The sequence below is a fragment of the Arachis duranensis genome, chromosome 4 (assembly GCF_000817695.3).
Source record: "Arachis duranensis cultivar V14167 chromosome 4, aradu.V14167.gnm2.J7QH, whole genome shotgun sequence".
NCBI classification, from domain to species: domain Eukaryota; kingdom Viridiplantae; phylum Streptophyta; class Magnoliopsida; order Fabales; family Fabaceae; genus Arachis; species Arachis duranensis.
In genome coordinates this window covers 43,493,154-43,518,428 of record NC_029775.3, presented here as the reverse complement: position 1 = coordinate 43,518,428, position 25,275 = coordinate 43,493,154, and the positions used below count along the sequence as shown (strand labels likewise).

Sequence of the window (25,275 nt, the reverse complement as noted above, 5' to 3'; positions counted from 1 at the left end):
AAAGTGCATAAATGCTAACAAAACAAGTGAAATTAGCTTGAAAAATGGGTATATGATGACTTGTCATCAATAATGCAAGAAAGTGCATAAAACCTAATAAAACAAGTGAGAAATACTTGAAAAGCTAGATAAGATGACTTGTCATCAAAGTGGTGCCCAAGAAATCTAGAGTCACTACAGTGAGGGATGAGCATGGAGAGCTCATAGCAACCAAAGTGCAGAATTCCCAGAAGGTTTGCATTGATTACAGATGCCTCAAACAGGCCACTCATAAGAATCACTACCCCCTGCCATTCATTGATCAAATGCTGGATTGCCTATCAGGTAAATCACATTACTGCTTTTTAGATGGTTACATAAGCTATTTCCATATCCATATAGCTCCTGAAGATCAAGAAAAGACTACTTTTAAATGTTCCTTTAGGACTTATGCTTACAAGAGAATTCCCTTTGGCTTGTGCAATGCACCAACTACTTTCCAAAGCAGCATCATGAGTCTTTTCTCCGATCTTCTTGAGAGCTGTATGGAGGTTTTTATGGATGATTTTAGCATATACGGTGATTCCTTTAGCCTTTGTTTGGATAGTTTATCTAGAGTATTAGACAGGTGTGTTAGTTCAAACCTTGTTTTGAATTTTGAAAAGTGTCATTTTATGGTTAAACAAGGTAGTGTTCTAGGACACGTTGTATCTAATACTGGTATCTCTGTCTATCAAGCAAATGTAAATGTCATTTCTAGTCTGCATTACCCCTCCTCCGTGAGGGAAGTTCGTTCGTTCCTTGGCCATGCAGGTTTCTACCAGTGGTTCATCAAGGACTTCAGTAAGGTAGCATTGCCTTTATCCAAACTGCTGTAGAAGGATGTTGAATTCGAGCTAAGTGAGGATTGCATGGTAGCATTCGATAAGCTGAAGATCGCCTTGACTCAAGCTCCAATTGTGAGAGGACCAGACTGGAGCCAGCCCTTTGAGATTTTGTGTGATGCCTCCAACGATGCTGTGGGAGCGGCACTGGCCCAGCACGCAGGTAAGGATCCTTTTGTAATTGCATACGCTTCAAAGACATTAGACGTAGCTCAGTCTAATTACACTACCACTGAGAAAGAGCTTCTCACCATTGTTTTTGCTTTGGATAAATTATGAGCCTATTTACTTGGTACTAAGGTAGTAGTGTACTCGGACCATGCAGCTCTAAAATATTTATTAGCTAAAAAAGAGTCCAAACCAAGGTTGATACGTTGGATACTGTTGCTGCAAGAATTTGACTTAGCAATTAAGGACAGGAGTGGTAACCAGAATTTAGTGGCAGACCACTTGAGTTGCCTTGAGCATATTAAGGATGATTCCACTCCTATCAACGATGCTTTTCCATTTCATAGCTTGCATGCAGTATCTGAAGTAGCTCCTTGGTATGCACCTGTAGCTAATTATCTAGTTAGCCATACTTTTCCTCCCAATTTTACTAAGCACGAGAGGGACAAGCTAAAAAGCGTGTCCAAATATTATATATGGGACGATCCCTATTTGTGAAGGTATGGAGCTGACCAGATAATTAGAAGGTGTGTGCCTCAATCAGAATTCCAGTCCATTTTGGAAGCCTGCCACTCCTCTGAGAGTGGTGGCCATTTTGGCCCTCAAAGAACAGCTAGGAAAATTTTAGACTGTGGATTCTGGTGGCCCACTCTTTTTAGAGATGCTACTTCTTTTTGTAAATCTTATTCCCCATGCCAAAAATTTGGTAATATATCCAAGAGGGACGAGATGCCCCAACAGATTTTGCTTTTCTGTGAAATTAATTATGTTTGGGGCATTGACTTCATGGGTCCATTTCCAAATTCAAGCGATTTCTCATATATATTGTTAGCTGTAGACTATGTTTCTAAGTGGGTGGAAGTAATTCCTACCCGTGCTGATGATGCTAACATTGTTGTCTTTTTTGTTAGAAACCATATTATCTGTCGCTTTGGATCACCACGAGCAATCGTGAGCGATCAAGGCACCCATTTCTGTAACAGAAGACTGACCGCTCTACTGAATAAGCATGGCATCCTTCACAAGATCGCAACAGCCTACCACCCGCAGACTAATGGCCAAGCGGAGGTGTCTAACAGAGAGATAAAGCGTATCTTGGAAAAGATAGTCAAGCCTCAAAGGAATGACTGGAGCACTAGGCTACAAGATGCACTTTGGGCATAGCGGGCAGCATACAAGACACCTATAGGGATGAGCCCCTTCTGCTTAGTTTATGGAAAAGCATGTCACCTCCCAGTAGAGGTAGAACACAAAGCATTCTAGGTGGTGAGAGAGATCAACATGGGATTTGAGAAGGCCGGAGCTGAACGGAAGATGCAGCTACAAGAATTAGAGAACCTTCGCCTAGAAGCATATGACAACTCCAGGCGATACAAAGAGAAGATGAAGGTCGTGTATGACAAGCACATTAAAAGGAGAGAGTTCAGACCAGGGGAATTAGTTCTCCTCTACAACTCCAGACTACGGCTCATGCCAGGCAAGCTGAGATCATGATGGGAAGGCCCCTATAGGGTAGAGAAGGCAGAGCCATACGAAGTCTTTCACCTAAGTCATCCTTCAAGCCCTAAATTCATCAAGGTAAATGGACATCGCCTTAAGCTATATCATGGTGAGCAGATGAAGAAAAGTAAGGAGCTGGAGATCTTCCTCTTAGAGGATCCATCCACAGCAGAAGACTGAGCTAGTGGACCGTCCAACTTAAGGATGTTAAAGAAAAGTGTTGGGTGGGAGTCAACCCACCATGGTATGATCGTTCTTTCTTTCCTTAGCTTTCTTTTTAGTAACTCTTCCTATTAGCATTGCATATAGTCTGCATTTTTCATTCTGCATTCTGCATAAAAAAAGAAGCACGCGACGCGCAAGTGTCGCTGACGCGTACGCGTCATACGTGCTTTCGAAACAAAGAAGAAAAGAAGCAGAGAGTTACGCAGGAGCTTGGCTGGAGGCGTGCCATAAGCACAAACACGCCCACGCAAACGCGTCCTTAACGGACGTGTACGCGTGACCCTACGAACTTGACGTAAATAGGTGTATGGCAGAGACTTATGATGGAATGGGGCTAGCGTTGTGCTGGCAGTACAAACCCCATCACGCGTATGCCTCATCCACGCGTTTGCGCAATTTTTCAACATAAGGCCATTCACGCTTGCGCGTCCCTCACACGCCTGCGTCACCCTAAATTTTGGTAATGAGCATATGAAACTGAGAGTTATGTGTGCGCGAAGCTGCTTTTGCGCCAATAGCACAATTCAGGTCACGCGTGCACGTCACCCAAGCGTACGCGTCACTTGAAAATATCACAACCCACGCGAACACGTGCTCCACGCGTCCGCGTCGCTTGCACCGCACAGTTATCCAGATCAGCGCCATAATTTCTATCTTTTCTTCCCTAATCCTAATTCTTTCTTATCCCTCCTTACTTCTTTCTTCCCCCTTCTTTCTTCTTTATTCCCTCTTACTTTTTACTTTCTCCCTCCTTTTTCACATTTATCATCAAGGTTCTTTTCTTTTCTTCTTCCCTTTTTACTTTTCCATTATTAATTTTTATTTATGTTCTCATCTTCTTTTTTCTTTTTACTTTCATTATCTATGTTTTCTTTTTCTTTTCTTTTTCTTTTTATTGGTGTTAGAAATTTAATTGGGTGATTGTTTTCTTCTATATTTTGCTTGTGAGTGTATCGATGAATTACTTGACAATTAATATTACTTCTTAAAAGGGTTGCTTGCATGTTCAATTTAATGCTTTCAATAACATTTTTAACACGCATGCTAAATGTTTGTGAAAAAGCCTGTATGGCATTATGCATTCTTTTTAAATCATTCTATCCTACTACTTTAATGCCTGTTTTTCACAAAACTCCTTTTCATATATTATTGATTAAATATAATTGTCAATAGAAACAGATTTTTAGTTTGAAACACTTGATAATCAAATTGGGCAATTAATGTTTGATTTATGCTACTCATGCCTTTGCTGGCATGCCAATAAACACCTTGCATCTACTTGCCATAACATGCACTTGCTATATTTCCATTGATGCACTTATCACATGTAGTCGCGACCATGTGTTAACGACATCCTTCTTTACCGTGCAATGATTATCACTTCAAATGCTCTCTTCCTTGCTCAAACCCTTAGCTTTACATGCTACTTTCCTTTTCCTTTTCCAGGATGGCCACCAAGAAGGGTAAAGAGAAAGCCACTCCCAAACCACCAGCAAGGAAAGGAAAAAAAGGAGCACTAGCTGCAGAACCTTCCTCAAAAGTAGTAAAGCCTTCAACAAAGCGAATCAAGAGGATCATCAAGGTCGATGAAAAAATGAAAGCCTTTCCAGCAAGGGACACTACACGGTTCACTAATCGCTACTATGAGCAGATGTTCCCCATATTGGCTGAGCGGAACTATAACAATGAGTACCTACTAATCCTCCCGACCTACATTGTTGAATTTTTTGAACCCCGCATTGAGCGAAGACAATGGGGATTCTTACAAAGACAGCCATGACAGGTTAATCTATCCTGGTGGTTGAATTCTACTCCAATTTTCACATGCCAAAACTGCAGTCTGTCTACATCCGTCAGAAGCAAGTCCCCATAACTGAAGAAGCCATTCAGTGAGCTTTAGATCTTCCCCCTGCCCCTGAAGGATTGGACGCATTTCAAGAAGCCTCTTTCCAATGCCAGATATACAAATTTGACTGGGACACTGTTCTCATACTTAGCACAACCTGGCAGCCAAAGGTTCTATGGATACCATCGTTCCTGACCTAAAGGGATATTGGCTTCAGCACTTACCTTGGTGGCTCGAGTGTGGGTGCAGGTTATGTCCCGCTACGTTTTTCCGATCACTCACGAGTCCTCCTTCACTGCAGACATGGCTATTCTACTCTAGTGTATCCTTACAGACCAGCCTCTCAATTTACCAAGACACCTTCGGCATGCTATGGGACACGTGTAGATTGCGGGTAACCTACCTTTACCCGTATTAGTTTCAGATCTCGTCTCAGCAGCTGGAGTCTCCTACAGAGCTAGGGACACCAAGGCCATGATTCTACAGGATGATCAGTACGTCCCTAACGGGAAGTACATCAGACCTCCAGCAGCTGATGCCAGGGCATTTTGGCTAGTTTCACTGACCTTTTCGTTACTGTTTCTAGGTAGTTTCATTGCATTTTCTTAGAAAATAAGCTTGTTTTGGGTAGAAAATCATTTACATCCTGATTCAAGCATGCATTGTGCATTTTACATGATTTCATGAGGATTTTGCATGATTTTAATGACAAAATTGATATTGCATCCCCCATGGCTTGGATTAGAACTTTGATGCACTTTATTGCTTGATTTCAGGACAAAGGAAGCAAAGAATGGGAGTAACTTGCAAGGCTAAGGAGAAAAGTGATTGCCAATAACACTCTCAAAAGCCATCAATGCCACGTTAAGGAGTCACGTTAACTAAGTTAACGTGAAATCTAATGTGGAGAAGAGAAGTTGAGCCAACGTTAGTGACACTCAACATTGTCACTAACGTTGGCAATTGCTCACAAATGGCCACGTTAGGAGCCACATTAACCTAGTTAACGTGACCTCTAACGTTAAAGGGGGAAGAGAAGCCAATGTTAGTGACACTCAACATTGTCACTAACATTGGCCTAAGGTGCAAAGTACCACGTTAACTCCCACGTTAACTTGGTTAACGTGGGAGCTAATGTAAGAATTGAAAAGTTGTCGACAACGTTAGTGACACTCAACATTGTCACTAACGTTGAAGCAACCACACAACCCCCAAGAGCCACGTTAACTTCCCCGTTAACTTGGTTAACGTGGTAGCTAACGATGAGGAATGAAGGATGGGCCAACGTTAGTGACATTCAACATTGTCACTAACGTTGGGATGGCTAAGAGTGGCCACGTTAGAAGCCACGTTAACCTAGTTAACGTGGACTCTAACGTGAGACCTAGGGGCACACTTGAACGTTAGTGACAATGTTGAGTGTCACTAACGTTCTCGAAGGTTGGCAAAAGCCACGTTAGAAGCCACGTTGACCTAGTTAACGTGGACTTTAACGTGTGACCTAAGGGGTGCATTGGAACGTTAGTGACAATGTTAATTGTCACTAACGTTCTCGAGCCACGTTAGAAGCCACGTTAACCTAGTTAACATGGACTTTAACGATGAAGCAAGGGGCACACTAGAACGTTAGTGACAATGTTGAGTGTCACTAACGTTCTCGAAGGTTGGCAAAAGCCACGTTAGAAACCACGTTAACCTAGTTAACGTGGAGTTTAACGTGAAGCTAAGGGGTGCATTAGAACGTTAGTGACAATGTTAATTGTCACTAACGTTCTCGAACTTACACTTTCGCTAAATGTTAAACACCCCTGACGTCTTGAGCTAAAGTCTCTACCCGCTTCACACTTTCTCTCTGCAAGTAAAGCCAAGCCCAAATGAAGAAAGGAACTACTTCAAACTCAAGACCCAAAGGCCCAAGACTTGAAGAGCCAACAAGAAGCTGAGAAGAATAGTATATATAGGAGTAGCTTTGAATTGATTGAGGGAGGACGGAGAGCTAGAAAATAGAACTACTATTTGTATTTTGCTTTCTCTGCACTTCTAGCATTATGATGTATTATCCATCTTTGATTTTGATTTCTAGAGCTATGAACAACTAAACCCCTTTCATTGGGTTAGGGAGCTCTGTTGTAATTTGATGGATCAATACTAGTTTTCATTATTCTTCTTCTATATTTCCTCTTGATTTTACTTGAAAGCTTTCGATCTTCATCCAATTGGATAGTTATCTTGGAAAAGAAGCTATTCAAACTTGGATCTCTTCGGAACCTTGAAAGAGGAATGAAGAGATCAGCTAGAAATGCTTTCTCATGCTGGACCAGATTGCCAAGGAGATCAATGAGTGCATTGATTGAGGAAGAGATGAGAATGAAATTGATCCGGAGAATGCAACATCTCCTGAGCCCAATGAACTCCCCATTTCTGATCTTACCCATTCTCTTTAATTTCTGCAATTTACTTTTATGAGCAATTCTCCCATTCCCAATTACAATTCTGCAATTTACTCTCAGTCATTTACTTTACCGCCATTTTATTTTTCTGCAAGTATCAACTCTATTCATGGATTCGCTCAACTAGAACATTCCTCTAATTAAAGTTGCTTGATCAATCAATCCCTGTGGGATTCGACCTCACTCTATTGTGAGTTTTTACTTGACGACAAATTCGGTACACTTGCCGAATGGAGATTTGTTGAGAGACAAATTTTCCCCCGATCAGCAGCCACGACTAGCCAGCCTGCAGAATCGGCCGGAGATATTCCTTCTCCTTCCACATCACAAGCACCTCCAACAAACCAACTACTCCATCAGATACTTGAGAGATTGGTCTGGCTAGACCGGCAAGAAAAACAAAGGGAGCGTTATAACAAGCGCCGATTTATATACCTCAAGGAGCTGCTTGTTGGAATACTCAAGTGTTAATCCTAATGGATGGTTGATGACTGACAACTCTAGTCTCTAACTCTAATCCTTCCTTAGGAGAGGATTAGGACCTGAGGATATAGTTTGTTAGTTAGTTACTTGACTTTCCCTTATTCATTAAGGGATGACCAAGTAAGATAATAATCTTTTATGATTACACTTGGGGATTTCAAACAAGGATAGAACTTCCAATTAATCTTCTCCCAGTCAAGGCTTTTATCTGAAGCTACCATTATTTATTTCTCTGTTTCTCAAACTAAAAAATTTCTTGGAAAACCTCTGATTAATAAAATAGCACTCTCTCTGCAACTCGTTGGGAGACGACCTGGGATTCATACTCCCAGTATTTTATTTCTAAATTTTGTGACAACCCCTTCAAAATCGATACGCGAAATCAATATTGGTTAAGAGCTATACTTGCAACGTTGTTTTCTCTATAAACTCTTGATAGGTGATTTTTCCGTACGTCACAATCCCCTTTGGAGTTGGGAACTTCATGCATAGATGTGGAGTCAAAACTTCTATGGCGAGCTGATTTAGTGTTGTCCGACTTATCAGGGCGTTGTAGGCTAAGCTTACGTCGACTACGATGTAGTCTATGTTGAGTGTCCTTGATCGGGTTCCCTTTCCAAAGGTTGTGTGTAGCGAGATGTATCCAAGTGGTTGGATTGGAGTGTCTCCTAATGCGAACAAGCTGTTCGGACATGCTCTGAGCTCTTTCTCCTTTAGGCCGAGTTTATCGAAGGCAAGTTTAAACAAGATATCCGCCAAGCTTCCTTGGTCCACCAATGTGCGGTGGAGGTTAGCATTGGCCAATATGATAGTGATTACCATAGGATCGTCGTGTCCCGGGATGATGCCTGCCGCGTCTTCTTGTGTGAAAGTAATAGTAGGGAGGTCGGGTGATCCTTCTCCTCCCTTGACATGATATACTTCTTTAAGGTGGCTTTTGCGAGATGATTTTGAGATCCCCCCTCCGGCGAATCGTCCATTTATCATATGAACGTGTCTCTCGGGGTGGGAGGTGGTCGTTCTCCTCGTCCGACCTCTTCGTCCCTTCTTCTTTTTCGTGGCTCATTCGATTTGTTGGCTAAATACCGATCTAGTTGTTCGTCCTTCTCTTACCAATTTCTCAATAACATTTTTTAAGTTAAAGTACTCATTGGTAGGATGTCCATAGATTCAGTGATATTCATAGTATTCTGTCTGATTTCCTCCTCCTTTCTTGCTTTTGAGTGCGCAGGGTGGTGGGATCTTCATGGTATGGCATACTCTCGATAAATATCCACAAGAGACACCCGAAGGGTTGTAGTTGTTGTATTTTTTAGGCTTCTCACCGTATTGATCTTCTTTTTTCTTGGACTCTTTATCCTTATCCCGGGAGGAGTAGGAGAATCCGGATATTGAGGTCTCTCCTAGTCGAGAGTTTTCCTCCATGTTGATGGACTTCTCACTCATTCCTACACTTCATTCAAAGACGTTGGATGTTTCTTTGATATGGAGTGACTAAAAGCTCCTTCTCATAGGCCATCGATGAGACCCATAATGGCTGCTTCCGTTAAGTTTGGTGTTGTTATGAGCAGATAATTTATACGCTTTTTGGCATTGTTTTTAGGTAGTTTTTAGTAGGATCTAGCTACTTTTTAGTATATTTTTATTAGTTTTTGAGCAAAATTCACATTTCTAGACTTTATTATGAGTTTGTGTATTTTTTGTGATTTCAAGTATTTTCTGGATGAAATTGAGGGACCTGAGCAAAAATCTGATTCAAAGGCTGAAAAAGGACTGTTGATGCTGTTGGATTCTGACCTCCCTGCACTCGAAATGGATTTTTTGGAGCTACAGAAGCCCGAATGGCACTCTCTCAATTACGTTGGGAAGTAGACATCCAGGGCTTTCCAGCAATATATAATAGTTCATACTTTGTCCGAGTTTTGATGACGCAAATTGGCGTTCAAACGCCAACTTCTTGCCCTATTCTGGCGTTAAACGCCAGAAACAAGATACAAGCTGGAGTTAAACGCCCAAACTGGCATAAAAGCTGGTGTTTAACTCCAAGGAAAGTCTCTACACATGAAAGCTTCAATGCTCAGCACAAGCACACACCAAGTGGGCCCGAAAGTGGATTTCTACATCATTTACTTATCTCTGTAAACCTTAGCTACTAGTTTTAGTATAAATATTACTTTTTCTCAATGTATTAGACGTCTTGATTATTCTGGTTCCTCCTCTGGGGCCGAAGCCAATGAACACCATTATCACTTATGTATTTTCAACGGTGGAGTTTCTACACACCATAGATTAAGGTGTGGAGCTCTGCTGTTCCTCGAGTATTAGTGCAAAGTACTATTGTTCTTCTATTCAATTTACGCTTATTCTTATTCTAAGATATTCATTCATACCCAAGAACATTATGAATGTGATGATTATGTGACGCTCATCACCATTCTCAACCTATGAACGTGTGCTTGACAACCACTCCGTTTTACATGAAAACAAGCTTGAATGTATATCTCTTGGATTCCTGGTCCATGATGCATGATTGCCTCTCCTAACAACAGAGCCTTCCATTCCGTGAGATCAGAGTCTTCGTGGTACAAGCTAGAATCAATTGGCAGCATTTTGGAGATCTGAAAAGTCTAAACCTTGTCTGTGGTATTCCGAGTAGGATCTGGGATGGGATGACTATGACGAGTTTCAAACTCATGACAGTTGGGCATAGTGACAGACGCAAAAGGATCATTGGATCTTATTCTGACACAAGTGAGATCCGACAGATGATTAGCCCTACATAACCCGTAGCTGGACCGTTTTCACTGAGAGGATGGACGGTAGCCATTGACAACGGTGATCCCCCTACATACAGCTTGCCATGGAAAGGAGTATGAATGATTGAATGAAGACAGTAGGAAAGCAGAGATTCAGAAGGGATGACGCACCTCCATACGATTATCTAAAATTCCCACCAATTAAGTACATAAGTATCTCTATCTTTATTTTATGTTTATTTATCTTTTAATTATCAGAACTCCATAACCATTTGAATCTTCCTGACTGGGATTTACAAGATGACCATAGCTTGCTTCAAGCTGACAATCTCCGTATGATCGACCCTTACTCACGTAAGGTTTATTACTTGGATGACCCAGTGCACTTGCTGGTTAGTTGTGCGAAGTTGTGAAAAAGAGTTGAGATTACAATTGTGCGTACCAAGTTGTTGGCACCATTGAGATCACAATTTCGTGCACCACTTTGTATGTCCAGGCATGCTTTATTGAACCTCTCCATGTAGTTATGAAGACTCTCCCGATCTCCTTGCTTGATCCCCAATAGGCTTGGGACGTGTTTGGCTTTGTCCTTCTGAATGGAAAATCGGGCAAGAAATTTCTTGGCCAGGTCGTTGAAACTTGTGATGGATTTGGGGGGCAAAGTGTTGAAACTTGTGATGGATCTGGGTTGTAGGGAAGGCTTTGCATCGAATAGCGTCTGAGGCGTCGGTGAGATACATTCTACTTTTGAAATTGCTAAGGTGATGACTTGAATCTGATGTGCTGTCGTACAGGGTCAAGTCCGGAGCTTTGAAGTCCTTTGGGACTTTAGCTTTCATAATCTCTTTAGTAAATGGATCTTGATCTTTGTGGGAGCTGTCTTCGGGATCAGGTTGGATGGTTTTTGTTTTAAGGTCGGTTTCAAGCTTTAGGAGCTTGTCCTCCAACTCCCGGCGTCGCCTAGTTTCCCTCCGAAGGTCCCTATCGGCTTCCCATTGATGTTCGGCCTCTTTTTCGAGCTGTTTGAGGCAATCTTGTTGAGCTTGAAGTGCCTCCATGATTTCTATATTTGGTGAATTCTTGTCTTTGTTTGGTTGAGAAGTATCGTTTGGTGTAGTATCCGCGTTCGTATGCAGCGTCCTGTTTTCTAGATCTGAGTTGTGGTCGTTGTTAAGGTTGTCCGCTATGATGATGGGATGGCTTCCAGGTTTCCCGGCAACGGCACCAATGTTTCGAGGGTTACCTGAAACTGTAGGTCGATCTCGGACAAGATCTGAGTTGGTGGTTGGAGCTGACGTGTCCGACTTTGTTGAACTTGCTGATGATGCTGATCCTTCATCATCGGAGGGTGGTGGTACCTGCAAGACACTCCGATGCTTAAGTTAGCATGTGCTTTAGGTAGTTTTTTGTAGAATCAGAGTATGAGTTATAACTGGGTGCTCCAGTGTATTTATAATAGTGTGGAGTTACTTTTTTGGGGATAAGATAGTTTATCTTATCTTATCTTTGAGTGAAGTCATCTTATCTTTTTAGGGGAACTACCTCATCTTTCTAGGCTTTGGCTGCCTCTAGATTTGGGCCTTGTTCCTTTGTTTGGGCCTACCTGGGCCTTTGTAGTGATTTGGCCTAACTCTTTGGAAAGAGGTCAGCGAATCCAGACCTGAAAAGGTCGGTCGGCTTGCTTTAACCAGCCCGGATCGTACAGCTCGACCCAGGGCATGAATAGGGACTAACTGATGGGTGGAAAATTAGATTTCCACACAAACTCTCCGGCAAGTGTACTAGGTCGCATCAAGTAGTAATTACTCACATGAGTGAGGTCGATCCCACGGGGATTAATGGATTGAGCAATTTTAGTTAGGTAATTAATTTAGTCAAGCAAACAGTTGATGAATTGAGTGAATTGTAATTAATAGAAGCTAAATTGCATGAAAATAACACGGAGAGGGGAATTTGACAGAAAAGTAAAGTGCAGAAGAGTAAATTGCATGAAACTTAAAGTGCAAGAAAGTAAAAGAGCTGAAACTTAAAGTGCAAATAATGTAAATGACTGAAACTTAGATTGCAAGAAATGTAAATTGCTGAAACTTAAATTACAAGAAATGTAAATTGCTTGAAGAGTAAAGGATTTTAGGAGCTGGAATTCATAATTTGACAAGAAAATGTAAAGTGCAATCAATCAGAGAAATAGAAGATGAAATGAGTTGCAGGCAATCTAAACAGAAATGAAAAATTACTTGAAGAAATAAACAGAAAGAAAACTCAGCTCAATTATGAAATCTAAAAGAAAAATTGAAGATCTAAGGGGAGCAATGAGATTAGAACACAGATTTAGATCTCGATTACACCCTTGATCAAACAGAAAATAAATTGCAAAAGAAATGTAAATAAAACAGCAAATAAAACTCAGATCCAATTCCTAAATTTTTAGAATTATGCAGAAGAAGAACAAAGATGAATTTCAGATTAAGAATTGAAACAGAATTCCTTCAATCTCAATCCAAAATTCAAGACAGAAAGTAGAGGTTGCAGAAGAAGGTAAAATGAAAACTAGAGAACAAGACTCAGATCCAATCTCAGTTACAGCGCTCTCAATGAAACTAAAAATGAAAAATGAGCTAAAAGTAAAATTTAAAAGTGAGCAAAAAGGTCCTCCACAAATCAAACTAACTCCTATTTATACACTTTCTATTTTTGATTTTCAGAATTTGGAGTGGGCTTTTCAAATTGGTGAAGAATTAGATCCAAATGGGCCTTTGCTTGAAAAATGGACCCAGGGACACCTTCCAGGGGAGCACCCAGTGAAGCAAGGTGATGCAGGTGGAAACTTGTCTCCCAACAAATTTTCCTTCGACAAGTATACCGAATTGTCGTCAAGTAAAACTCACAATAGAGTGAGGTCGAATCCCACAGAGATTAACGGATTAAGCAAACAATGATTCATTGATTATCCTAGTTAGACAAATCATATTGGAGTGATAAGTAACAAGGAAATGTAAATGGCATAAAAGTAAAGAAAAGCTATAAAGTGCAGAAGAGTAAAATGGCAAGAAAAGTAAATGTAAGAACTAAAAATAAAATGAACATTGGGATCAAGAGATGTTGCAATTCTCCGGATCAAGTTCATTCTCATCTCTTCCCCAATCAATGCATTCATTGATCTCCTTGGCAATCTTAAGTGATTGGATTCTAATTCCTTGGTAACCCAATCTCTCAAATCTTGATCAATAGCCAATTCCTTAGTCAATTGCTCATGAGAAGAGATGAAGTATGATCACTGATTATACCACATGCATTTTCCAAATCAAGTATTGGGGGGATTATAGTCACATATCCATCCCAACCCAACTTGGTCCAGCATGAGAAAGCATTTCTAGCATGATCTCTTCATTCCTCTTCCAAGGTTCCGAAGAGATCCAATTATGGAGAGTTTCTTTTCCAAGACAACTAACCAATTTAATTAAGATTGAAAGCTTTCTAGTAAGATCAAGAGAAAAGAAAGAAGAAGAAGAATGAAAACTATAATTGATCCATTGAATCACAATAGAGCTCTCTAACCCAATGAAAAGAGTTAGTTGGTCATTGCTCTAACAAAATAGAAAAGAAAGAAAGTGTATAAAAGTAAAGATGAAGATTAAAACTGAAATTGAAACTTCAAAATTCATAAATGGAAGGTACAAAGAAAAGAAACTACTTCTAAGGAAGAAAAGAAGAGAAAAGGAAGAAGAGTGGTTGAGAGGAGGGGTCTCCGAAGACCCACTCCCCTTGGAGTGTGCCAATTCACAGAAGTTTGAATTGGTCTTCACTCTCTCCCCCTTCCTTCAATTCTCCCGTCCCTAGAATGACTTGAATGTAAAAACTAAGGCCTTTATATAGGCTCTCCTAAATTACAAAATGAAATTAAAAGTAAATTACACTTAAATGAAAATTCCTATTCTAGATGCTTCTTGTGGCCTTTATTAGTTGACAATTGTGGGCTTGCTTGCTTGAGCTTTGAAGTGGACTTGAGAGAGAAGTGAGTTAAGTTGAGGTCCAGGTGCTAAAGTTAGTGCTAAAGTTAGCCACACTAACGCTACAAGTGTGGCGTTAGTGCTAAAGTTATTGTGGCTAACGTTGCACTTGCTGCCCAGTTGGTGTTTTTGGGGTTTAAAAGATGCCTCTTGTTTGTGCTCCAATTTCATGTCCACTATAAAGTATTATATATCGTTGGAAAGCTCTGAATATCCGCTTTCTAACGCAACTGAAATCACGTCAATTGGATTTCTGTAGCTCAAGTTATGCTCCTTTGAAGTGGACATGGTCGCTGGCATAGTCGCTAGCGTTAATGGAAAACTTGAGTGCCAATAACGCTAGCGACCAAGGCTTCATTATTGCCAGTTTCTGAAGCTCAAACTTAGTGTCCACTCCATACTATTATATATTGTTGGAAAGCCCTGGATTTCTACTTTTCAATGCCTTTGAACGCGCATCATTTGGAGCTCTACAACTCGAGTTACACTTCTTGGAAGGTGAAGAGGTCAGCTGGCCTTACTACAGGTTGGTACCATGTTTATCATTGCCCTTTCGGGGCAGGTTTTCTCCCTGAAATTTAGTGTCAACCATGTAGTGCCATATATTCTTGGAAAGCTCTGGAATCCTACTTCCAATGCCCCTGGAATCACCTCATTTGGAGCTTTGTGGCTCAAGTTATGCATGTTTGAAGAAGGTATGGTCAGGCTGCCAGGTGGGACTTTTGCCGACGTTAACTACCACATTAACTAAGTTAACGTGGGAGTTAACGTGGCTCATAGTGGCTTGTGTGGGGTCATTCCAACGTTAGTGACAATGTTCGGTGTCACTAACATTGGCGATCACCTCCTTTCTTCACGTTAGCTTCCACGTTAACTAGGTTAACGTGGGAGTTAACGTGGCTTATTGGGGCTTGTGTGGGTTCCTTCCAACGTTAGTGACAATGTTTGGTGTCACTAACGTTGTCGACCACCTTGTTTCTTCACGTTAGCTTCCACGTTAACTAGGTTAACGTGGGAGTTAACATGGCTTATTGTGACTTGGCCAACGTTAGTGATAAAGTTGAATGTCACTAACGTTGGCTTTCCCTTTACTTCTTAACGTTAGAGGCCACGTTAACTAAGTTAACGTGGCAACTAACGTGACCACTTATGAGCTTGGTCCAACGTTAGTGATAATGTTAAGTGTCACTAACATTGGCTCTATTTCCTTTCTTCAAAGTTAATGCCACTTCCTTCCTTCCACGTTAGTGCCCACGTTAGTGTAACTAACGTAGCCACTAACGTGGCTCTTCTCTTCTTCTTTTGGCCTGAAATCAATCAAACAAAGTGCATCAAAGTCTTGCTCTTAATCATGGGATCATGCATCATCCAATTTATCATATAATTCATGCAAAATTCTCATGAAATCATGTAAAGTGCACAATGTATGCTTGAATCAAGATGTAAGTGAATATCTACCCAAAACTCGCTTATTTCCTAAGAAAATGCATGAAACTACCTTAAAAACAGTAAAAAAAAGGTCAGTGAAACTGGCCAAAATGCCTTGGCATCACAACACCAAACTTAAAGCTTGCTTGTCCCTAAGCAAGTACTGGAACAAGAGAATGATGAATGGAATGCCAAGAGAAAATGAGTTATTCTTGTGGAAGTCATGTCCCTGGTTTTATGGTGGTTTCATGCCTAGCAACTTAGGTTCATTCCTTCACTGGCTTTCAGACCTTTATCATGTCCTAGAATACTCACTTTGCTTGCATCCCATGAGACTTTTATTCAATGATCCTTTTGTTTCTTGTCAATTCAGGGCTTATTTGTGTTCTTAGGCTAAGTGCTCTGTAAGGGGGCAACTCTTTAAAATAAGCTTTCAGCCAACACTCTCGAACCAGTTGGTTCAAGGTGCTATGTGTTGAAACACCCCTACGGACTTACTTTCTCAAGTCTCTCCCCCATACATACACACCACAGGCATATGGTTTATTTATTTTCTTTTCTTGAGACCTTGGTGTCCAGCACCTCTTTGGGTTACTAAATGCTCTGTAGTGAGGGTTACTCTTGATAGTGGACTTTCAACTGATAATCCTGAGTTAGTTAACCCAAGTTACCAAGTGATAAGGCACCCCTAAGAGTTATTCATCCAAGTAAATCCCTCACACAGGAACACCACAGACACATGCCTCAAGATTAAAACCATTGGTGCCTAGCCTCTTTTCTTGCTATATTTTTTTTTCTTTTATTCTTCAACCTTTGTTCTTTCCCTTTTTCTTATTAGGATCTTGTTATTTAGCTAGTCTCATGGGGTGTGTTCAAAGCATATGATTCAGGACATATAGTTGTCTTCCCACCTTGTGGTTGAACCAACTTAGCTAACTTATGACCACACCACAAACTCATGAACTCATTCCATAATATGAACTCTACTCTGGTCTTTTAAAAACACTCATTCTCCTTTCATTTGATTCAAAAGGGACAAGCATACAAGTAAGCAAAGTAAGGATGCAATAATGACATTCAGACTAGAAAACACAGCCTTAGTCAATAAAAAGTTTAAAAGACAGAATTGACATACTTATTTACAAGGAGCAAGCACACATACATACAAAGAACTTAGAAGACAATCATGCAATTGAATGTACTGGAATTAAGTAAGAGGAAAAAGGAACTTTACCACCTTGTAGTTCATATTTATTGTTGTTGCCCTTCTTCTCCTACTTTTCTCCCTTCCCACACCAATTGAGGCTAATTGCTTGTCTTCAAGCAACAAATAAAACAGTGGTGGTGGGGTCTATGATGGGTCATGAACGTCTTACATACTGAAATGTAAGTGATGTATGTGGTTAAGCAAGCGAAAATTAAGGATAACACTTCAAGCCTAAGAAGCAAAGGCATTATGATTATACAAAAGAATGGTGTTGCTGGATACATTGCATAGAAAAATAAGTGGCACACCAAACTTAGTGTGACACGTTCTCTTAGAATTGATGCAAGTATCCAGAAAGATTGAAAACAGATTGTTGCAGGGCAATGATGACAAGTCATCATATACCCATTTTTCAAGCTAATTTCACTTGTTTTATTAGTTTTTATGCACTTTCTTGCATCCTAAGTAAGTGATTTGGAGTGAAAATGCATAACTTCTTTAGATCAAACAACTACCATTAATTTGATGCTAACTCATGAGGTTTAAGCTAAATTTAATTGAATTTTAATTGATTTATAAGCCTTATGAATTTAGTGATACTTTGAGTAGTTGCTTTGGTTTATTGTAGGTGAAGAAAAGAAGAAAAGAAGAAGTGTGGCCTAAGAAAGTGTGGCCAAAGGAGAAAAAGGCGTGGCGCATAAAGGAGAGAGCAAGTATTGCCCTCCACAAGGGCACACTGCCCTCTAGGAGGGCAACATAAGGGAACAAGACTTGATGAGGCAACTCTGCCCTGCCCACGACAAGGGCAGAGCATAAAATTGTGCCTTGGATCAAAGAAGAGCAAAACCTTGCCCTGCCCTCCACAAGGGCAGTATCGAGCCTTCATGGAAAATAACAAGGGCAGTATCGGGCCTTCATGGAAAATAAATCAAAGGAAAAAGCCTACCAATGCTTGCCACAAGAGTCGAACACGGAACAATGAAGAAGCAAGGAACTAGGCCTCATTATGGTGCCAAGAAAGCCAAGGAAAATAGGTAGCGTGTGCATCGGCCAAGTCTCGAAAACGGGACTTCAATTTGGAAACACTGCCCTGCCCTCCGCGAGGGCAGGGCAGCATTTTGTTGTGGCACGGCCAGCGCACCATTCTGGCGCACCAAGGAACAATTCGGCAGCACCAGCAGCACGCACAGGCACTAAACTGGCGCACCAGAATTTTCTGCCCTGCCCTCCACGAGGGCAGGGCAGCATCCTGCAGCACACACTAACGCACCACGCTCGCACCAAGGCCGCACGCATCAAATCCTGCCCTGCCCTCCACAAGGGCAGGGCAGCCTCCTGGAAGCAATCCTTCATGGGCTAAAATTGGATTAAAAATCCAATAAAATTCATTTCTTCACCAAATCAAAAGCCCATCCAAATCCTAAGATCCAAGAATAGAAAGTGTATAAATAGGAGATAGTTTGATGTAATTAGGACCTTTTCCTTTACTTTTGAACTTTGAATTTTCCTTTGAACCTTTACTTTTATTTTGAGCTTTTGAACTTTCTCTTAGGGACTTCACTGAGATTTCAGAGAATTGGGGGAGGGGAATTGATCTCTCTTCTTCCTCGTTCTTGTGTGAGCACTTTTAATTTTCTTGTTAGAGTTTTGGGTGTGAAGAATTGAGGAAATTCTGTCTCAATCTCTATTCAAAATCTCTTTAATTCCTCTTCTGCATAATTGAGTTCAATTTCAGTTCCTTTACTGCTTCTTCTTCAATTTCTTGTTAATTGCTTTGTGAACTTGGATCTGGGAAGGCAATTGAGATCTAGACTTTGCTCTCTAGTCTCTTGAGTCTTGAGATCCCTTTTTCCTCTTTGGTTCTTCTGTGAACCTTTGCTGCAATTTAATTTCATTTTCTGTCTGAATGTTAATTACTTCCAATTTATCTTCTACTTTATTAATTGTTGCAATTTACTTTCTCTTGCTGGAATTCTGAATTCCCAATCCTCAACTCCCTTTTCCATTCAAGCAATTTACATCTCTTGCAATTTAAGCTACTGCAATTTACATTTCTTGCACTTTAAGTTTCAGTCATTTAATTTCTTGTTCTTTAAGATTCAGCACTTTTGTTTTCCTGTCCTTTAATTTACTGCAATTCTCCCCTCTCCCTTTACATTCCAAGCAATTTAGCTTCTGTTAAAGAAAAACCACTCAACCAATACTTGATTCGCTTGACTAAATCAACCACTAAACTAAAATTGCTCAATCCTTCAATCCCTGTGGGATCGACCTCACTCATGTGAGTTATTATTACTTGATGCGACCCGGTACACTTGCCGGTGAGTTTTGTGTTGGATCGTTTTTCACACATCAAGTTTTTGGCGCCGTTGCTGGGGATTGAAATAGATTGACAATGATTAAGTGCAGTGGAGATCTAGATCAAGCACTTTTTCTTTTCTGTTATTTTAATTTGGGCTAACACACTAACTCTTTGAATTTTTGCTTAAACTAACTAAAACTTCATTCTAGCTACGGATTGAAGTTTCATTGGTTTTTTGGGTCTGTGTGTTTATTGTTGTGTGTTTGTATGTCAGGTACAGGAAAATCTTCCCCTATCCTCTCTGAAATTGACCAAAGAACTCTTCGAAGAATAAGAAGAGTTGAAAGGGGGAAGAACGTTATTGGAGAGGAAGAATCTGAGGAGGAATTCCAAGAAATGGAAGGAGATCCATCAAATCTCAATCAACCAGGAAGAGTGGCCAACAATAACCAACAACAAAGAAGAGTCCTGGCTTCATACACATTTGCAAATGCTAGACACTATGGAAGTAGCATTCTTACTCCTAATGTCAATGCAAACAATTTTGAACTAAAGTCACAACTCATCACTTTGGTTCAAAACAACTGTTCTTTTGGATGAGGGCCATTGGAGGACCCAAATCAACACTTATCTACCTATCCTTTACTGCTTCTTCTTCAATTTCTTGTTAATTGCTTTGTGGGCTTGGATCTGGGAAGGTAATTGAGATCTAGACTTTGGTATCTAGTCTCTTGAGTCCTGAGATCCCATTTTTTCTTTAGGTTCTTCTGTGAACTCCTGCTGCAGTTTAATTTCATTTTCTGTTTGAACTTTAGTTTATTCCAATTCATCTTCTACTTTATTAATTGTTGCAATCTACTTTCTCTTGCTAGAATTCTGAATTCCCAACCCTTAATTCCCCTTTTATATTCAAGCAATTTACATTTCTTGCCATTTAAGTTACTGCAATTTACATTTCTTGCACTTTAAGTTTCAGTCATTTAATTTCTTATCCTTTAAGATTCAGCACTTTTACTTTCCTGTCCTTTAATTTACTGCAATTCTCCCCTTAAGTCTCTTTAATTTCTGCAATTCATCCCTCTCCCTTTACATTTCCTGCCATTTACTTACTGTTAGCTACAAAATCACTCAACTAATACTTGATTCGCTTGACTAAATCAACCACTAAACTAAAATTGCTCAATCCTTCAATCCCTGTGGGATCGACCTCACTCATGTGAGTTATTATTACTTGATGCGACCCGGTACACTTGCTGGTGAGTTTTGTGTTGGATCGCTTTCCACACATCAAGTTTTTGGCGCCGTTGCCGGGGATTGAAATCGATTGACAATGATTAAGTGAAGTGGAGATCTAGATCAAGCATTTTTTTTCTTTTCTGTTGTTTTAATTTTGGCTAACACACTAACTGTTTGACTTTTTGCTTAAACTAACTAAAACTTCATTCTAGCAATAGATTGAAGTTTCACTAGTTTTCTGGATTTGTGTGTTTATTGTTGTATGTTTGTATGTCAGGTACAGGAAGATCTTCCCCTATCCTCTCTGAAATTGACCAAAGAACTCTTCGAAGAATAAGAAGAGCTGAAAGGGGGAAGAACGTTATTGGAGAGGAAGAATCTGAGGAGGAATTCCAAGAAATGGAAGGAGATCCATCAAATCTTAATCAACCAGGAGGAGGGGCCAACAATAACCCACAACAAAGAAGAGTCCTGGCTTCATACACATTTGCAAATGCTAGACACTGTGGAAGTAGTATTCTTACTCCTAATGTCAATGCAAACAATTTTGAACTAAAGCCACAACTCATCACTTTGGTTCAAAACAACTGCTCTTTTGGAGGAGGGCCATTGGAGGACCCAAATCAACACTTATCTACCTTCTTGAGGATTTGTGATACTGTGAAAACCAATGGTGTGCCTCCTGATAGCTACAAATTGTTGCTCTTTCCATTTTCTCTCAAAGACAAAACCACTCAATGGCTAGAGACATTTCCAAAAGAGAGCATCAACACTTGGGATGACTTGGTGAGCAAGTTCCTTGCCAAATTTTACCCCCCTCAAAGGATCATAAGATTGAAGACAGAGGTGCAGACATTCACTCAAATGGAGGCTGAAAATTTATATGAAGCATGGGAAAGATATAAGGCACTCTTGAGAAAATGTCCACCAGAGATGTTCACTGAGTGGGATAAGCTGCAGAACTTCTATGAGGGACTCACTCTGAAGGCTCAAGAAGCACTTGATCATTCAGCTGAAGGCTCATTACAACTCATGAAAACTACAGAGGAAGCTCAAAATCTCATTGATATGGTGGCTAACAACCAATATTTCTTTGCTCACCAAAGGCAATGCCAACCATCACAAAGAAGAGGAGTAATGGAGTTGAAAGGAGTGGATTCAATTCTAGCTCAGAACAAGATAATGCAGCAGCAGATTCAACAACAGTTTGAGCAAATGGCCAAAAGGATTGATGGCCTGCAAGTTGCATCAGTGAGTGCCACAAGCTAACCATCAACTACTTGGGGGCAAAATGAAGAAATTCAAGAGGAGCAACAGCAAGAGCAAGTCCAATACATGCACAACCAAAATCCTGGAACAAATGAAGTCTATGGTGATACTTACAATCCCTCTTGGAAAAACCATCCCAACCTCAGATGGGGAGACAACCACAATCAAACTCAGCAGCCATGGCAAAGGAACTCAACTCAAAATAATTGAAAAAACACAAACAACAACCAGCCAAACACTAACCAAAATACATACAGAAAACCACAAAATAATTACCCCAACTCTAACCATTATCCACCCAATAACCACCCAACAAATCAAAACACCTATCATCATCCATCAACACCCCAAAACCAACCAATCTCACAAGACTCTCAGAGGATCACTAATCTAGAGATGCTCATGGAGAAGATGATGAAGAACCAAGAATTGACAACAAAGAACCAAGAAGCTTCCATGAAGAACTTAGAGAGGCAGATTGGGCAAATCTCCAAACAAATTTCTGTTGAAAAACCATCAAGCTCACTACCAAGTGACACCATTCCTAATCCAAAAGAGGAATGCAAGTCAATACAGTTGAGAAGTGGAAAAATACTGCTGAAAGATGAAGAAGCCACCAAGAAGCCTAAAGAAAGTGACAAGAAACAAGTTGAAAAAGAGGCAGCCAATGATGAAGATGCAACAGCAAGCAAGTACTCTCAGAGTCAACCTCAAGAGAAAGAAAATAGACCACAAAATTTGAAGAAGGGAAAGCAGATCATGGAAGAACCGATTCCAAGACAACTTCAAGGGGAGAAAAGCTTGACACCCCTACTACCTTATCCTCAAAGATTCCACAAGGAGACTAAGGACCAACACTTTTCTAAATTCCTAGAGACTTTCAAAAAGCTGGAAATCAACATACCTTTGGCTGAGGCATTGGAGCAAATGCCTCTGTATGCCAAGTTTTTGAAGGAGCTCATCAATAAGAAAATGAGATGGAGTGAGAAGGAGACTGTAATGCTCAGTGAAGAATGCAGTGCATTAATCAAAAAAGGACTTCCCCCCAAGCTTGAAGATCCTGGAGGCTTTTTCCTACCGTGCACTATTGGAAGCCTATTCATCAACAAGGGGATGTGTGACTTAGGAGCAAGTATAAATCTAATTCCATCTTCTTTAGTGAAAAAGCTTGGCATAGGAGAGGTGAAACCAATACAGATGTCCTTGGAATTAGTCGATCAATCAGTGGTATATCCTAAAGGGTTGATTGAAAACCTTTTAGTTAAGGTAAAAGGGCTGATTGAGAACCTTTTAGTTAAGGTTGACAAGTTTATCTACCCAGCAGATTTTGTGATCCTGGATTCTTCAGAACATGGAAATGACTCCATAATACTTGGTCGACCATTTTTGGCCACTGCTAGAGCCATTGTGGACATAGAGCAATGAGAGTTAACCCTCAGGATGCATGAGGAGAGCATCACCTTGAAAGTCTTTCCAGAATTACAAAGGAATGAAGAAACAAGCAAGACAAGTAGTGACTTCCTTCCAAAGCAAGCAACCAACAAGGCAGTAGAATAGAAAAATAAGCAGCTGCAAGAAGAAAAAGGAATTCAAAAAGAAGCTGGGATGATAAACAAGAAGGAAGGTATCACAACTCAAGTCACTGTCAAGAAAGAAAAATCAACAAGAAAGAAAAAGATGAAGAGCAAGAAGAAGGCTTACAAAGGGTGGAGGAATAAGAAAATCCCAACTGAAGGATTTTCCAAGGGTGACAAGGTGCAACTAGTGTATCAACAGCTGGGAACAGAAGATTATTACACTGTCAACCAAGTACTTTCTCTTGAGCATATTGAAATTGAGCATCAAGGCACACAGAGAAAGCTTACAGTGAGAGGTGACAAGTTGAGACATCACCAGCATCAACCACCCTAAAGGGAGTTCAATGTCAAGCTAGTGACAATAAAAGAGCGCTTGTTGGGAGGCAACCCAACCTGAGGTAGTTTTCTTTCATAGCTTTTTCGATAAAAATGTTGAATAATTGGTATGGATTGCAAGGAGCTAGGTTTGGTGTTGCACTCCAAAACAATTTGAGGGAAGAATGAAAGATTCTAAGTTTGGTGTCCCACCAAAAATATCATTTAAAAACACATTCTCACCTCCTGCATGGTGCTAGCTCTAAGCAATCAAACAAATTATCCAACTATTTAATTGCCTTCTAGCTTTAATTTCATTAACCTTTAGCAAGGACACAAGGTTTCACATATGGTTAACTATTGCATCAGAAGCAGTGGCAAACAATTATGTTTGGTGTTCCCACACCAAAATAAATCCAGGAACCACACCTGATTTATGCATACTAACCATACAATTAAGGGCTTGAGAAGCAAGCAACTTTGAGAATTATGCAGGACATGAGTCAACAATTGAAGATATTATGCATCTTAACTCAAGGAGAACACAACAGAAGGAAGAATCAAAGGGCTGCAACTTCAAAGGTTGTATCTAGACTTAATCCTGGCTGCTGTGAAGTGTTTTGAATCTGGAAACCATTGTATGTCCTGCTAAAGTGTTTATCTAGTTGCAAGTGAAATTGTTTGTTAAGAATGCTAAATCTGCATAATGCTTGTTATCCATCACTTAGCTAAATTTTGTTTTGTTTCCCACATGCTTGAATAAAAGAGAATTATTTGAATTGAAAAGTAAATATCCAATGTTGCATAAGTAAGAATGGAAAGTAAATATCCAATGTTGCATGAGTTAGAATGGAAGTTAATGGTGGTGTATGTGTTTGATTAAATGCATAACTCATGAAATAATTATTGCATAATATCATTTTCATTTAAGTGTGAGTTAGCTTGCTGTTATAAAGATCCTTGTCAATAAAGAAAAAGCCCTTGAGAACAAAAACAGAAAGAAAAAGGAGAAGAAAAAGCCAAAGTGGCAAGAAAAACAAAGAATAAAGGTTGGACACCAATAGCTTGGACCCTAGCACATATGCCTGTGGTGTTCTTGTACTAAGATATGCTTGGATAAGTAAATTCTTAGGGGTATTTTAAAACCCGGTCACTTAGATCAACTGATTTGGGATGGCCAATTGAAAGTCCACAATAAAGAGCAACTTAGATACAGAACATTTAGTTATCCAAAGAGATGCTGGGCATCAATGATCCTAGGAAGAAATAGTGAGCTATATGTATGTGGTGGAAAGATGTTGAGTAAAAAAAAAAATATAAAGCCAAAGGCTACTACTGCAACATTAGACACCAAACCTCCAAAAGAATAATAAGCTTGTTAAGCATTATAAACCAAGAGAAGTTAGCAAGGGAGTAATTAAAAAACTAAGTCTTATAACAGCAAGTTTAGCAAGCCTTTGAGGAAAGATGTATATTATGTAACAGCAACAATAATTGAGTTATCATTGTCTGCATAAAGACTCCATAAATCAAATTCTGTTATATGCCTAATAAGGATATGTTTGCTATTCTTGTTCATTTCAGTTTTTCTTAGTTTTGATGCTTGCTTGGGGACAAGCAAGATTTAAGTTTGGTGTTGT

The 25,275-nt window shown here is 40.1% G+C and overlaps 1 protein-coding gene across 1 annotated transcript in view; it reads left to right on the top strand.

Moving 5' to 3' along the window:
- Positions 1-890: 890 nt before the first annotated feature.
- LOC107484553 (uncharacterized) overlaps positions 891-25,275 on the top strand; it is a 54,370-nt gene continuing 29,985 nt past the window's right edge. The window contains exon 1 of the mRNA XM_016105108.1: positions 891-1,026. Within this exon, the coding sequence (XP_015960594.1) occupies positions 891-1,026 (136 nt within the window). The remainder of the gene's footprint in view (positions 1,027-25,275) is intronic.